The following is a 14,716-nucleotide window of genomic DNA, read 5'->3' on the forward strand; positions in this document are numbered from 1 at the left end:
CAGAGTGAGTTCCAGGACAGCCAGGGCTATACAGAGAAACCCTGTCTCAAAAATAAAATAAAATAAAATAAATCTTTTAAAAAGAGAAAAAGAAAAGAAAAGCAAGAGGAAGAATTGTAGAACCGTGCTCCCTGCACTGCTGGAGCGTTTGAGGGGTAGCGAGAAGCCCAAAGCCCTAGTCACCGGGCCTCCGGACCACAGCACCGAGGTCCTGCGCGTCGCCTGTTGCCAAGTCAACGCGAGTACTCGCTCCGACGAGCAGGGGTGTGTGCAAAGCCCGGAAACTCAACAAGGCTCCGCGTAACCTGCAGGAAGGGCAGCCCTGACGGAAACCGAGGTGAGGAGGTGCTGCCGCCCACCCCGTCCCCGGGACTCTATCCTTCCTGCCTCTGCTCCCCGAGAGCCCAGCTAGCCTCCTCCCGGGGGCAGTCAGGAGCTCCGGGGTCGCCTGACCTGCTGCGGGACGTCGGTCTGGAACCCCGCCTGGGATAACGGTTCCTGCAAACCTACAGCCCGTCCTCCGGGCGAGCACCAGGAGGCTAAGGGCGGTCCCAAGATTCCGTCCTAGCGGCAGATCCCGGAACTGGGCAGGGCGGAACGGCGAGGAAGGGGCGCGGGGACAGGATCGACGGACAGTAACGAAGCCGAGCCTCTCTCGCGTGATCTCGGAAGCGGGCGGGGCCCAGAGACGCAGTCTTTGGAACCCCGAGGGAAAGCGTGCCGACGTCAGGCTTCTCTCGCGAGAACCTCGGGAGTGGGCCGGGTCTTGGGTGGGTTAGACGGCGACCCGCTCAGCCGAGCCTGTCTCGCGAGATTTGGTATCGCGGAGCCGAACGTCTTGGGCTTCTCTCGCGAGATCTAGTGGCTCCGGACCGGCCGGGCGCTGCGCGGAGTGGAGGTCGTTGGAGTCACTCGTCTCCTCTTCGCTTCTGCGCCTGCAGCTCCGTGCCCCGCCCGCCTTAGCCATGCTGTCCGCCCTCGCTCGTCCTGCCGGGGCCGCTCTCCGCCGCGGCTTCAGCACTTCGGCCCAGGTACAAGGGGCTGGCTGCCTACAGTGGAACTTCGCGGGCGGCGCGTGCATCCCGGGAGCTCGGGGCTTTTTAGTAACCCGCCAAGGCTCGCTCTGCACGGCTGGGCCGTCCAGCTCTGTGCGGCTTTGCATTGCTTCGACATAACTGGCTTTCTCCTTGCAGCCTCCATGGGGCATGGGGAGTGAAGTAACGTGTAAGGTTAACGTCCGCGCCAGCAGCCTGAAGCCCTGAGGGCGGAGAACCGAGTCAGGGTGACAGAGGTTTGACAGATGAGCACTGTCAGTGGCCTTCCCGCTAAGCGATCGCTTGCTTTATGTTCATGTGTGTGGACCAGACTGGCCTCGAACTCACACGGGTCCGTCTCGGCCTCAGCACTGGGATGAAAGACGCGCACCTAGCATCGTCTTTCTAATTTTGTTTCTTAAGTGTGTGAGTGGTGCATGTGCACATGATGGTGCGGAGGCCTGAGAAGGACATCGGTGTCTTTCTTGGCCATCACTCTAGACCAGCGAGCGGGTTCTCAGCCTTGGGATCGAATGACCCTTTTACAGGGGTCCCATATCAAATGTTTACATTATGACCCATAATAACTAGCAGAATTGTAGTTACAAAGTAGCAGTGAAAGTAATATTATGGTTGGGGGGGTCACCACAACATGAGGAACTGTATTAAAGGATTGCAGTGTTAGGAAGCTTAAGAACCACTGTTATAGGCGTGTGTGTGAGAGATGGGGGGGCGAGCGAGCACATAGCTAGCTAGCTGGCCTTTGACTGAACCTGCCTGCCAGGCTGGGGAACTGGGCTTTGAACTCAGGTCCTTATGCACTTACACTCTGAACCATCTCCTCCACTGGAGCCTTTCTCTTACGAATTATTCTTGGAGGATCATTCCTGCTTTGGGTAGACTTGGCCTAGGAGAGTTACAGCTAAGCTATTTATAGTCACCTTCTACTGTGCCAGTGCTTCTTTAACTACTACATGTCAGAATCAATAAAGGAGTCCCAGGTTTGTGACAAGCGGGTAGGGTCTAGCAAAAATGGATACAGCCAAGGCTTGAGAAGTAATTACCGTGCTCCAAAGGGGAACTGATAATTCGAGGGATAATTTCTTGCCGTTTAGGTCATGTCTTCCTGTTTCCCATTCAGTCAGTTCATTGAAAAATAAAGATGGACAGGGATGGAGAGGTGCTCAGCAGTTAAAAGTGCTTGCTGACTTTGCAGAGAATGGAGTTTGGATCCCAGGACCCAAGGCAGGTGGCTCCTAACCACTTGTACCTTCAACACCAGAGGATCGGAAGCCTTCTGGCCTCCATAGGTACCTGCTCATAAACACACACATCAAAAAATAAACCAACCTAAACTTATTATACACTGGGTATGGTGATGCATGCTTATAATCCCAGCCACTCAATCTAGACAGGAAGATTAAAAGTTTGAGAACTGCCTGAGTAATTTAGGAGGACTCTGTCTGAAAAGAAAACAGTGCTGGGGATATAGAGTAATTTAGGAGGACTCTGTCTGAAAAGAAAACAGTGCTGGGGATATAGTTCGGTGGTAAACACTTGCTAGGCATGTACAAGGCCCTGGGTGCTCAGTTACAAAGATGAATGAGACGTGACCTGGGGTGGACCACAGATGAGTTAACTGGGGGGTAGGTGGACATGAGGATGGCTGCAGAGCAATAGAGTAGGGTTAGCTCTGCAGAGATAGCAGATAGTGTGGTAAGGGCTGGGGTGTGTGTGGAGTGCTAAGGATGGAACTCGGGGCCATTTGCATGCTAAGTGAATATTGTGCCACAGAGCTGTATAGTTCACTGAGCCTAGTTGAGTTTGCTTGCTTGTTTTTGTTTTTTAGAAAGAATCTCACTATGCAACCTTGGCAGGCCTGGACCTGGACCTCTCTGTAGACCTAGCTAGCCTCAGACTCAGAGCCTCCTGTCTCTATACTTTCCATGTGCCAACTTCCATGTGAACTTTGATATGGGCAAATGCTGTGTTGCATAGAATGCTGTATTTTGATTATAACAATTTTAATTAACTTGTGTGTGTGCATGTAGCATACAGGTATAAGACAGGACATCTACAAGAGTTGGTTTTCATCTTCTACCATGTAAATCCTATGAGTTGAATTCAAGCCATCAAAGTTGACCCTCTCATCAGTCCCAGGATCTATGCCTTAGATATATGTTCTTGTCTCTCCCTTGTCATAAAGTTTGTGGTGAGCCCAGGGGGAGGGGGTTGACAGGAAGGAAATTGGGATCTTATTTTTAGTTATGGAAGGGCCGTGTGGGCCTGTGTGTATGGGTGTCACAGCACGGGAGAGTGAGAGGACAAGTTGCTGGAGTCTCTTTTTTCTTTCCACCATGTAGGGAAGATTTAAGATTGAACTCATGTCCTCGCGCTTTTGAAGCAAATGATTTTACTTGCCTAGCCATCCCACAGGCCCAGGCCCGGGGTCAGGAATGTAACACTTCAGTGAAGACCAGAAGAAAGCATAGATTACATGTAGAAAGAATTGCAGGCAGGTGGATGGTGACTGAGTCTAGCATGTGGAATAATCGAGGCTATCAAGGGAGGGATGGAGAGAACCCAGCAAGCCTTGTAAAATGTGGACATTTTGTCTCAAAAGTGAGGTACCGGGTACTTGGTAGGTAAGGGGAGACAGGTAAGGAGTCACTGATGTGGGTGATGCTAGGTGTGGTGAAAATCGGTGGAGCTGTCCGAGTTTGCTAATCAGCTAAGGGAGAGTGGAGTGGTGGCTAGTGCCAGGGTTTGGAGCTATGTGACGTATTTACTGAGATGAGCTTGCTAGAGGTAGCATGCCTGTCTGGAGTCCCCCAGTGAAGGGCTCTGGGTGTGGCTTGGTGGTACAGTGTAAAGACTTTGGAGAAAGAGCAAATGTGGGGTATTTTAAAAAAAATTCAGTGGCTCAGCTTTCAGTAGATTTAGAAAAACAAAAAGAAAATATCAGTAGCTCTTGAGAAAAGAGTGGAGTGAATCCAAAGGCCCCTGGCACTGAGGGTGTTTGGACTCTGTCTATCTCAATGGTAAAATGTAGTCAAGGGCTTCTGTGTCCCTCCTCACACCTATGTGTTTATTTCTAATTTGCATGTGCATTTGTGTAGTAGAAACACAAACCTAGACACTTTGAGACACAGACTTAGATTCTGAAAGCAGAAGTTGTGAGTGAAATGTGTTACGGCTCTTTCCATCCTCAGTACAGTTGCTAGGCAGGAGGCTGTTGAGAGTGACTCTGGGCTCTTAGCAAAGGTCAGTGGGGTTGGAAAGAACCACCATGATAGATAGTTCCCTGGAGAGATCCCACTGGGGTGACGATGACTCAGGGTAAAGGCATGTGCCTCCAAGCTTGTCAACCTGAGGTACCCCACCTTTCCACTTACCTTTCCTCATAGTGAAGAATAGAGCCAGCTCATGCAAGTTGTCCCTTTTTAAGATCTCATTACTCAGGGACCAGGTTTTGGTGTGTGTTAGCACAGTTGCTGGTGCCTGTACAAACAAGACTGTGCCTCAGTTCCCTGCATAGGACCAGGTGAGAAAAGCCTCTCCCTCCCCCAGCCCCAGCAATATTGTATGGAGCAGGCCCACTTAAGGATCCTAGAATGGGCACTAACTCTTTTTGTTTCTTGGTACTATTTAAGGTTTTTAATTGTTAAGATTCACTTGTTAAATAAAAGCAACAGATTTTAAGCTGGATGTCATGGTGCAAGCCTGTGAGCCTAGCCAGTTCCTCTATGGGTTCCAGGTCAGCCTGGGCTACGTAGCAGGCCCTGTCTCAAAGCAACAGAATAAGCAGAAACCATGCAAATGGTTTTCTTTCACTCCCTATTTGGGATCACCTTATACTTTCCTTGATGGAACCACCACTACCCTGTGAGCTGTAAGGTACCAGGAGCTTCCAGAGATTCTGATGAAGTGAAATGATGAAGGTGTGCCTAGAGAGGGCAACTTGGAGATGCCTGAGTGGGGGGTGGGAAACAGCGAGATAGGAGCAGGTTGGAGACCGGGTTCTTCATGCATTGATTCCTTATTAGGTCTGGTTGGAGACAGGGCCTCCCTGCACAGCACAGGCTCGTCTCTAACTCAGGGCTTTCCTGCCTGGGCCTCCTACTGAGATTATAGGTGTGTATTCACTCCCTCACTTTTTTTTCTTCCAGCCCTGGGAATGGAACCCAGGTCTTCTCCTACGTGCTTGGCAAGTACTCTATCACAGAGCCACACCCTAACCTTGGGCTTTGGTTTTTGATAACTGAAGCCCATTATTACTTATTACAGTATTAATTACTGTCCAGCTACACTTCCTGCTGTATATCCATGTGGCCTCCACCCACAGGTCCAACGAGCGTTGGACTGAAAATGTTCAAAAAAGGGAAAAAATAGGAACTGAAGAGACAGCTCAAAGGTTAAGTTGCTGCTCTTACAGTGGGCCTGAGTTCAGTTCCCAGCACCCACACTGGGTGTCTCACAACTGATCTGATACCCTCTTGTGGTATGAACATGCACATACATGGCATGCATTCATGCAGATACATATGTAACATACAGGTATAAGTAGAAATATAAGAGTCTTTCAAAAATATATTACATGCATACTGAACATGTGCAAACTTTTCTTGTCATTATTTCCTAAACAATTCTATCTTCACAGCCCTCTGCAAATTTATGTTGTATTAAATGTTACAAGCAGTCTTTTCATTTTCAAATTTTATTACATGCGGCTGTGTATGAAGGTCAGAAAACAGGTTTCTGGAGTTGGTTCTCTTATTCCATGTGTGTCCTGAGGATCGAAGTCATGTCCTCGCCTTTGCAGCAAGTACCTCTACTTGCTGGGTCATCTTGCCAGCCCACAAGTAATCTTAAGATGGTTTAGAGTGCAGGTGCAGAGAGGCTGAGGATGGTGTTCAGTAGCAGAGCACTTGCCTAACCAGAGCCAGGCTCTTGGTTCAATTCCCAGTACCTCAAAAGTGACGGTGGGGAGAGAACAGGAGAGGGGAATGGAGAGCAGACAGGAGGATGTGTGTCAGTCAGTGACACACAGTGCCGCTGCTCTCTGGGAGGCTTTCCCTGTGGGGTGAGGGTCCTGGAACAAGTCCCCATGGAGACAGGAATATTTATTTCTCTTCCAGTTCTCCTACCTCGCTCTTAGTACAGTAAGGGGCTGCTGCTCTCCAGTAGTGTATAGTTCTAAAGATCAAAGGTAAGGCTGCTGTTATGGGTGTAGCTGGCTGCCCGCCCTGGTGGGCCTGACTCTTTATCTTGTAGAAAAGACATGTGGAGTGTGACCCCAGGATCCTGCCATCTCTAGGCTACGTTCTCTCTACTTGAACTTGGACTTTGGGATGGAGGTCCAGAGTTCTTCAACAGTGAAGCTGATATGGCTGCCGCATCTTGTTTTAGCATTGCGTCATCTAAAGCCCCATGCTATGGTTTTTGGAGTGCCTGCTGGTTCTGTCTAAAGTGTGCATCTCTGCTTTTTCCTAGAACAATGCTAAAGTCGCTGTCCTGGGAGCTTCTGGGGGTATTGGGCAACCCCTTTCACTCCTCCTGAAGAACAGCCCCCTAGTGAGCCGCCTGACCCTCTACGATATTGCTCACACGCCTGGTGTGGCAGCAGATCTGAGTCACATTGAGACCAGAGCAAATGTGAAAGGTACTGGGTGTGACTGCCTTGGAGACTCCACTATATTCCCTGCAGTAGCCAGTGTCTGGGTTGTCAATAGGATCATAGATAAACAGGCTCATTTTAGAGTGAAAGTTCACAAATGCCCAAATGTCTGCATTGTTTTGGACTTGGGTCTACAAATAGTTAAGCTGTGATATCTTTTAGAAAACAACTGGGGGCTGGAGAGATGGCTCAGTGGTTAAGAGCACTGGCTGCTCTTCCAGAGGTCCTGAGTTCAAATCCCAGCAACCACATGGTGGCTCAAAGCCATCCTAACAAGACCTGATTCCCTTGTCTGAAGACAGCTACAGTGTACTTACATATAATAAATAAAATAAATATTTTTTTTTTTTTAAAAACAAGAAAAGAAAACAACTGGTGGGTGAATACTTGCTGTGTAAGCTTGGAGGCCTGGGTTCATTCCCTTGAACCCACATGAAGGTGGAAGGAGAGAACCAATTCCAAAGAGTTGTCAACCTACACATGTGCTGTGATTGCATACACGTGCGAGCATGCACATACAAACACACACACACACCATAACATTAAATACTTTGTTTTAGATGTATGAAGTAGGCCACCTGTCACCCAGCACTTGGCGGGGTTAAGGTAGAAAGGTCACGGGTTCAAAGTCACCCTGGGCTATATATTTGAGACCTTATATAAAGGTGCTTGGCATGCACTCAGCCCTGGGTTCAGTTTCCAGCACTAAGGAGGTGGAGACAGGAGTATCCTTGCTGGTTTCTGTAGAACTGGTCCCCTCCAGTGGGGGATCTTCCCCTTAAACAGGGGCTGGTACTTCACAGATGGGACCCACCAACTGTGTGCTCTCCCCTCAGATGTGGTGGCTCCCTGGGCTCAGAAAAGTGACACTGCTCTAATAGGGTGTTCTTCCCAGGTTACCTCGGACCAGAGCAGCTGCCAGATTGCCTAAAAGGTTGTGATGTGGTGGTCATCCCAGCCGGAGTGCCCAGGAAGCCAGGTGTGTGTGTGTGTGTAAGCCTCCTGGGCTGGGGGTGGGGTGGACAGAGGGCTCCGCTGTTAAGGGCACTTACTGCAGTGCAAGAGCACCTGATTGCAGATCCCAGCTTCCACATTGGGCAGCTCACAGATGCCTGTTACTCCAGCTCCAAGGGATTCAACACCCACTTCCAGCTCTGCAGGCCACCACGTACAAACATACGCACATACAAGTAAATTTTTTTTTTCCCGAGACAGGGTTTCTTTGTGTAGCCTTGGCTGTCCTGGAACTCACTCTGTAGACCAGGCTGGCCTCAAACTCAGAAATCCACCTGCCTCTACCTTCCAAGTGCTGGGATTAAAGGCGTGCGCCACCATCGCCCGGCCAAATTTTTTTATTAATAAATGTTTTAAAGCCTCTCCTGAAGTGGCCTTACACAGTTAAGCAAACGGATTTCTGAGTTCCCAGACAGCCAAGGCTACTCAAAGAAACCCTGTCTCAGGAAGAAAAAAAAAACGAAGGGCATTCTGCTGATACCTGTGGATTTACTCCCTCTCCCATTGCAGAGATCTCCAAAGGCTTCCTCTTTGTCTAGGGTGGAAATCACGTGTCCACCTAGCAAATGAAGCCCACAGGTGTCTGCTGGCTCTGGTGCTGTGGACAACTCGAAGTTGACAGCAAATGTCACTCTACTTAGCCCTCCATGTGCTCCACCCCGCTCTACCTTAGGACTCTTGCTGCCCTTACTAGGCCTTCAAGATGGCTTAGTGTGTGGAGATGGTTGCCACCGAGCCTGACACCTCAAATTCAATCCCTGGTACCCACATTGGGCAGGGACTTTATTATCCTCATTTTCATGGGCTCTCTTTACGTTAGCTCCTATGCATATAACAGTGCAGAGCTATCTCTCTGAATATTTTGGGGTTTTTGGATCTTAACAAATATTTCACTAATTGTACAAAATGCTTTGTCTTGTAGACTGAGAAGAGCCCTTAGCTCCATTCTCTCGACATTAAGGTAGACACCCTTTTTAGTGAGTTTTCCTTACCTTCTCTGAGGGTCTTGTGCCCCACTTTGGGCACCAGTTGAGGAGTTCTGGTGACACACGCCTTTAATCTCAGCACTTGGGAGGCAGAGGCAGGCAGATTTCTGAGTTCAAGAACAGTCTGGTCTACAGAGTGAGTTCCAGGACAGCCAGGGCTACACAGAGAAACACTGTTTCCAGAAACCTAAAAAGAAAGAAAGAAAAAAAGAAAACCTGGTGCAGATTGACTTCATCAACCTGGATCAGACTTCAGGGAGTCTAAGCCAGGTGGTTCATTGTCATCAAGTTAAAAACACAGGACAAGCAGAGCATTGTGACACATGCCTTTAATCCCAGCACTTAGAGAGGCAGAGGCAGGCAGATCTCTGAGTTCCAGGACAGCCAGGGCTATAAACTGACCTTGTCTTAAATAAACTAATTAATTAATAAAACAAAAACTTAAAAACCCAGTACAATTTGGGAAAAGGTTTCCAGGCAACTCTCAGTCCAGTTCCAGGGCACAACAAAGTTTGACTACATAGAGACTATTACAAATTGCACTTGATCATGAGGGTGGGTTCTATAACTGAAAGGCCTGGAGTCTCCTATGGTCTCTGACTAAGCGTAGAGGTCAGCAGGCCATAAAGTACATGTGACCTCTCCCCTCAGGATGGGTAAAGGCCGAGAGAGGGAGGAGCCTGGGATAACCATGCTTGGTGATTTGGGTGAGGGCTGCTTCCAGATAGCAGAGGGGTCACCAGGCCATTAACAAAATCCACTCTCAGTGCCGTAGATGGACTGCAGGTATCTGATCTCTATCCCTCCATTGAGGAGACATTCCTACATGATTCCTGGTCCTCTTATTAGTGTTTGTATGTGAGTACAAAGACCTCTGTGCCTCCAGAAGTGGGAGGTGAGGGACAACTCCCACAAGTTGTCCTTTGACTCTCTCATACGCACTCACCACGACATGTTTGCACACAGAAGAAAAAATAAACATCTAATAATTTTTTTTTTTGAAATTTTATAATGTTCTATGTGGCTCTCTCACCTTGGATCATCCCAGGAATGACACGGGATGATCTGTTCAACACCAACGCTACCATTGTGGCCACCCTGACGGCTGCCTGTGCCCAGCACTGTCCTGAAGCCATGGTTTGCATCATTGCCAACCCAGTGAGTACCGGGGGCAGGGCTGGATGAGTATGCATGAAATGGCTGAAGTGCTGCCCAGGCACAAGTGTCTTGTGCCCAGGCACAAATTCCTTGCAGGAATATGTCTTTGTTCATATGCTATGGCCGCCTTGTCTTGCAGGTGGCTTACTTTTACTGGCAGGGCCTGTTGCTGTCTCTACTCTAAGCTGGCATCTGTCTCATGATTTTTTTAGGTTAACTCCACCATCCCAATCACAGCAGAAGTTTTTAAGAAGCATGGCGTGTACAACCCCAACAAGATCTTTGGTGTGACAACCCTTGACATCGTCAGAGCGAACACGTTTGTGGCAGAGCTAAAGGTGAGGACCCTGTGGGTGAGTCTCAGTTACCTGTTGTCTGAACTGTTCAGCTATCCCTGCTCGTGGGAAGGCACAGAATATGGCAGGGAGCATGGACCTGAGAGTTCCATCTTTGTAGCCAGCATCAGTGTTTTTTTGTAGGAGTCCAGGCAGTGGACCCCACAGGCTCAGACTGGCTCAGCGTGCTCTCTGCCCTTGACTCCTCCCACTGCATCAGGGTTCAGACTCTAATCTACTCTTGGATGGTAACCACCTGTCACATTTACCACGCTCTGGAAAAACTAGATTTATCTGCTAGTCCTTACACAAGGGGATAAGGATTAGGAAAGTTCCAGAAATCCTAAAATAACTGTCATCAGAGCCTCTAGTTCTACCTCCTTATGTGTAGTAGCTTATCTGGAAGGATTCACATCCTGCGCACTTCCTGACTCTTAGGCTGTGCCTAGCTTTTTTTTTTTTAATATACATATGTAGATGTAAACTTATATTTTTAATTATATGTGAGTCTGTGTATGGAAATGTGCACCTGTGTGTATCCAGAGGAGAGCGTCAGTTCCCTCTAGAACTAGAGTTACAGATGTGAGCCATGCCATGTGGTAGTAGGAACAGCAAGCACTCTTAACCACTGAGCCATATCAGCCAGTGTGTGCATCTCACTAGCCGCCCTGTTGCCTGGAGCCCATGCTTCTGCTGTCCAGCCACAGTGTGTGGAACAGGCTTAGTTCCTCTGACTTTTGGGGAAAGAACTTTATCTGGGACAGGATGGGGGGGACACTAGTTGGGGCTTTTTCATGAAGAGTGACCTTAGCATAGGGAGGATTATTGCTGTCCTCTGGCTACATGAGGGTGTCATCAGGTGGCTAGCAAGGTGGGCAACACAGTTTGGCCTATGACAGAGGAGCCTTTGGTGGCCTCTACACAAACTGTCGTAGGTTTTCCATTGCTGGGAAGAGACACCATGACCAGGGCAACTCTTTTAAAAGACAACATTTAATTGAGGCTGGCTTATAGTTTCAGAGGTTCAGTCCACTGTCATCAGGGCAGGAAGCATGGCGGCATCCAGGTAGACAGGGTGCTGGAGGAGCTGAGAGTTGTACGTCTTGATCTGAAGGCGGCCAGCAGAAGCGCGTCTTCCAGGCAGCTAGGATAAGGGTCTCAAGGCTCATCTGCACAGTGACACACATCCTCCATAGTGCCACTCCCTGGGCCAAGCATACTCAAACCACCACAGTGTCCCTCCCTGCCCCTGCTCACAGTGACTGATCATGTGATAGGGCCAGACCCCGGGTCCTCCTGGTTTATTTCTGAGCCTTCTGGGTTTCCCGTCTGTGTGCTGTGGGTGACTGAATGTTCTGGGTTTCCCGTCTGTGTGCTGTGGGTGACTGAATGTTCTGGGTTTCCCGTTTGTGTGCTGTGGGTGACTGTGACTTGCTTTTTGTTAACAATTAACTAAGCTTCCTGCTTTGAGTAGGGTTTGGATCCAGCTCGAGTCAACGTGCCTGTCATTGGTGGCCATGCTGGGAAGACAATCATCCCCCTGATCTCTCAGGTATGTGACCGAGAGGGAGGCAGGGAAGGAGAGAGAAAGAAAGCGAGCTAGCTAGCTCTCGAGCTCATGAGAGTGCACACAAACACCTTCTTAAGGCTGCCTCGAAGCCCTCAGAACAGTCCAGGACAAGCAGAACTGTCCTCTGTGGGGGATTTCTGCTGTGGCTGGAACCCAACTGTCTAGGGTTTTCGTGACTATTATGGGGCTGGATGTCGTCAGAAACATCAGGCTCTCCAGCACACTGTGGGAAATAGCCCATGAGATCAAAGTAGGCTCTATAGGAGGCCAGGTGTGATGGGGACAACTATAAATTCCCACTTTCAGGTGGGGGTGGCAAGAGAATCAGGAGTTCAAGGTTACCATCCATCGGCTATGTAATGAGTTTGTTGCCATCCTGGGCTACATCAAACCCTATAGTAAACAAAAAGTAAAATAGTTGATTTGAATTGAATGGTGATAGAGTTAGCACCATTTAGTGAGAATTACAAATCAGCTCTGTAGCCCCTGAGTATGATGTGCTAAGGACTAATATCTGTGGTGCATTGTATACCATACAAATGAACCAAGAGGAAACTTGGCGTCCATCCTGACTGAAGCCCAGGGATGGAGAGATGGGTCAGTGGATATAAATCTCAAACAAAGTTTCTTCAAGCTGATTGGTGGCTGCAAATCACAAAAGGGAGAGCAAATGGGGGCGATAGAGAAGAGATGGGAGAAGCCTGGGTGAAGTCTGAAGGTGGTCTCTGGTGGACCCACTGCGAGTAGTCATGGACTATGCTGCTGAGTATGTAAAAACCGCTGGCAGAGTAAATAGTGGGAAGACAGCTCAGTCAGTAAAGTGCCTTCCATCCAAACATGAGGACCTGAGTTGGACTCCCAGCATCTGTGTGAAATGAGCCAGGTGCAGGGCTATACTGCTAGTGCTCGGGAGGAGATCGGAGGATCTCTGGGTTTGCTGGGCAGCCTAGCCTAGTTGGAGCTCTGAGTTCAGTGAGAGACCCTGTCTTAAACATACACATAAGCTGGACAGTGGTTGAAGACAGCTGGCATCAGCCTCAGACCTCGCAATGTATATGTGCATGCACACACAAGTAATTAGGGTGGCTATGCATGGTAGCTGCACGGGGAGATGGAAGCAGGAGGGTCAGAGGTATTCTTGGCTACATCATGAATTCAAGGCCAGCCTGGGTTGCATAATGTCTCAACCAAAAAAAAAAAAAAGTGATTTTGCCTTTGTGTATAAGAAATGACTCGAGTCTTTGTGGTGAGTGGCAGGACCTGTGTCTGGCATGAGGGAAGCCCTAGGGTACATCCCCAAGAAGAAATGAAGCCTGGTTTCTTCCTGCAGTGGTGCTGGGATGGAACACACTTGGGGGAAGTGGGGGTTGGGCCAGGCCTGGGGTGTGTGGAGGGGTTTGCACCAGGAAATTGCTCACATAGTCCTTGGCTTGCCCTGCAGTGTACCCCCAAGGTTGACTTTCCCCAAGACCAGCTGGCCACACTCACCGGGAGGATCCAGGAGGCTGGCACAGAAGTCGTGAAGGCCAAGGCTGGAGCAGGTGGAGTCCGGGCATCCCTAGGGGTGGGGACACTGACATTGAAGACCAGGAATATTAGGGTGACAGACAAAAGGCTGGTTGTCCCTGGGTAGCGAACAGGTGCTTCTGTCTATGGTGTATCTGCCTTTGCCTGAAGAGAAGGTTCTAGAAGGCAGCTCAGTTTTCTGTAGGGTGAAGGTGACTTTAGAGTTGCAGACTGTGAAGTGCAGAAGTGCAGGACCAGATTCTCCACCATGAGTGTGGGGTGCAGGTGCTTTTCCTGGCAGCACAACTGGTCTCTGGCATCTGGTACTGGCAGTGCTGACTCACCATTCTCTCCTAGGTTCTGCCACTCTGTCCATGGCTTATGCTGGAGCCCGCTTTGTCTTTTCTCTCGTGGACGCCATGAACGGGAAGGAAGGAGTCGTCGAGTGTTCTTTTGTTCAGTCCAAAGAGACAGAATGCACTTACTTCTCTACGCCCTTGCTGTTGGGGGTGCGTATCCAGTGCGAGCCCAGCTGTGCCAGCTGTGGCTGTGCTTCTTGGGACTCCACCATGCACCTTCCCTCTGGGCACAGCCACACATTACTGCCTGGCACCTGCTTGCCTTTGGGGGAAGGAAAACAATGTGTCTTAGGTCAGAGCTGTGCAAGTATAGTTTGGGGAATATGGCAGCTCTGAATGGCTGTCAAGGCCAGGTCATGGTTGAAAGAAAAGGCCTCTTGGACTGGTGTCCAGCTAAGGTCCAACCCTTCTGCTTGGAACTCCCCAGTGAGAGACTGGTGGTGTGGCCTGGTGGTAGAGCATTGTGCTGCCAAACCAAGCTAGAATGTGGTTTCACATGTCATCATTTCCCCTCTCTTCCAGAAAAAGGGCCTGGAGAAGAACCTAGGCATTGGCAAAATCACTCCTTTTGAGGAGAAAATGATTGCCGAGGCCATCCCTGAACTGAAAGCCTCCATCAAGAAAGGCGAGGACTTTGTCAAGAACATGAAGTGAGTGAGAGGTATGAGCCTCGAGCAGCTGCAGCATCTAACTTATTCAGCATCATGTCATTGAAACTACTTGAGAGTCTAATTTGCTTTGATGGAGGGTGTTGAATCAGCATCCCTTCCAAATTATATCTGCTCTGTTGATAATGACAATAAAGCAGTCTCTGATTTTCTTTTTCAAGGTCTCTGTAAATTTCTTTTCCCATCAGCTCACATAATCAAGAATAGAATCTGTGGTTGGGTGTGGTGGTTTACACCTTGAATCCCAGCACTGAAGTGGTAAAGACAAGATGATCTCTGATTTCAAGTACAAACTGGTCTACATATTGAACTACAAGCCAGCTGAAGCTACATAGGGAGACCTTATCTCAATAATAACAAGAGCTAGAGGCTATTCCCACGTTAAGCAGAGCCCTATGAAGCTTAGGTA

The 14,716-nt window shown here is 49.0% G+C and overlaps 2 protein-coding genes across 4 annotated transcripts in view; one reads left to right on the plus strand and one right to left on the minus strand.

Moving 5' to 3' along the window:
- Positions 1-676, minus strand: part of Styxl1 (serine/threonine/tyrosine interacting like 1) — a 40,166-nt gene extending 39,490 nt beyond the window's left edge. The window contains exon 1 of one of the 3 annotated variants that reach the window (XM_031338231.1): positions 454-676. The gene's annotated coding sequence lies outside the window, so the exon portion shown is untranslated. The remainder of the gene's footprint in view (positions 1-453) is intronic. The other 2 variants (XM_031338230.1, XM_031338229.1) reach the window with 2 other exon arrangements.
- Positions 677-867: 191 nt separating this feature from the next.
- Positions 868-14,467, plus strand: Mdh2 (malate dehydrogenase 2). Its single transcript, XM_031338228.1, has 9 exons — positions 868-1,031; positions 6,528-6,696; positions 7,607-7,690; positions 9,760-9,869; positions 10,082-10,207; positions 11,679-11,756; positions 13,216-13,315; positions 13,638-13,789; positions 14,162-14,467. Exons 1-9 carry the CDS (start codon positions 966-968, stop codon positions 14,291-14,293), a joined length of 1,017 nt encoding a protein of 338 aa, XP_031194088.1. The 5' UTR covers positions 868-965; the 3' UTR covers positions 14,294-14,467.
- Positions 14,468-14,716: the final 249 nt, after the last annotated feature.

The sequence above is a fragment of the Mastomys coucha genome, unplaced genomic scaffold (genome assembly GCF_008632895.1).
Source record: "Mastomys coucha isolate ucsf_1 unplaced genomic scaffold, UCSF_Mcou_1 pScaffold22, whole genome shotgun sequence".
Classification (NCBI taxonomy): Eukaryota; Metazoa; Chordata; class Mammalia; order Rodentia; family Muridae; genus Mastomys; species Mastomys coucha.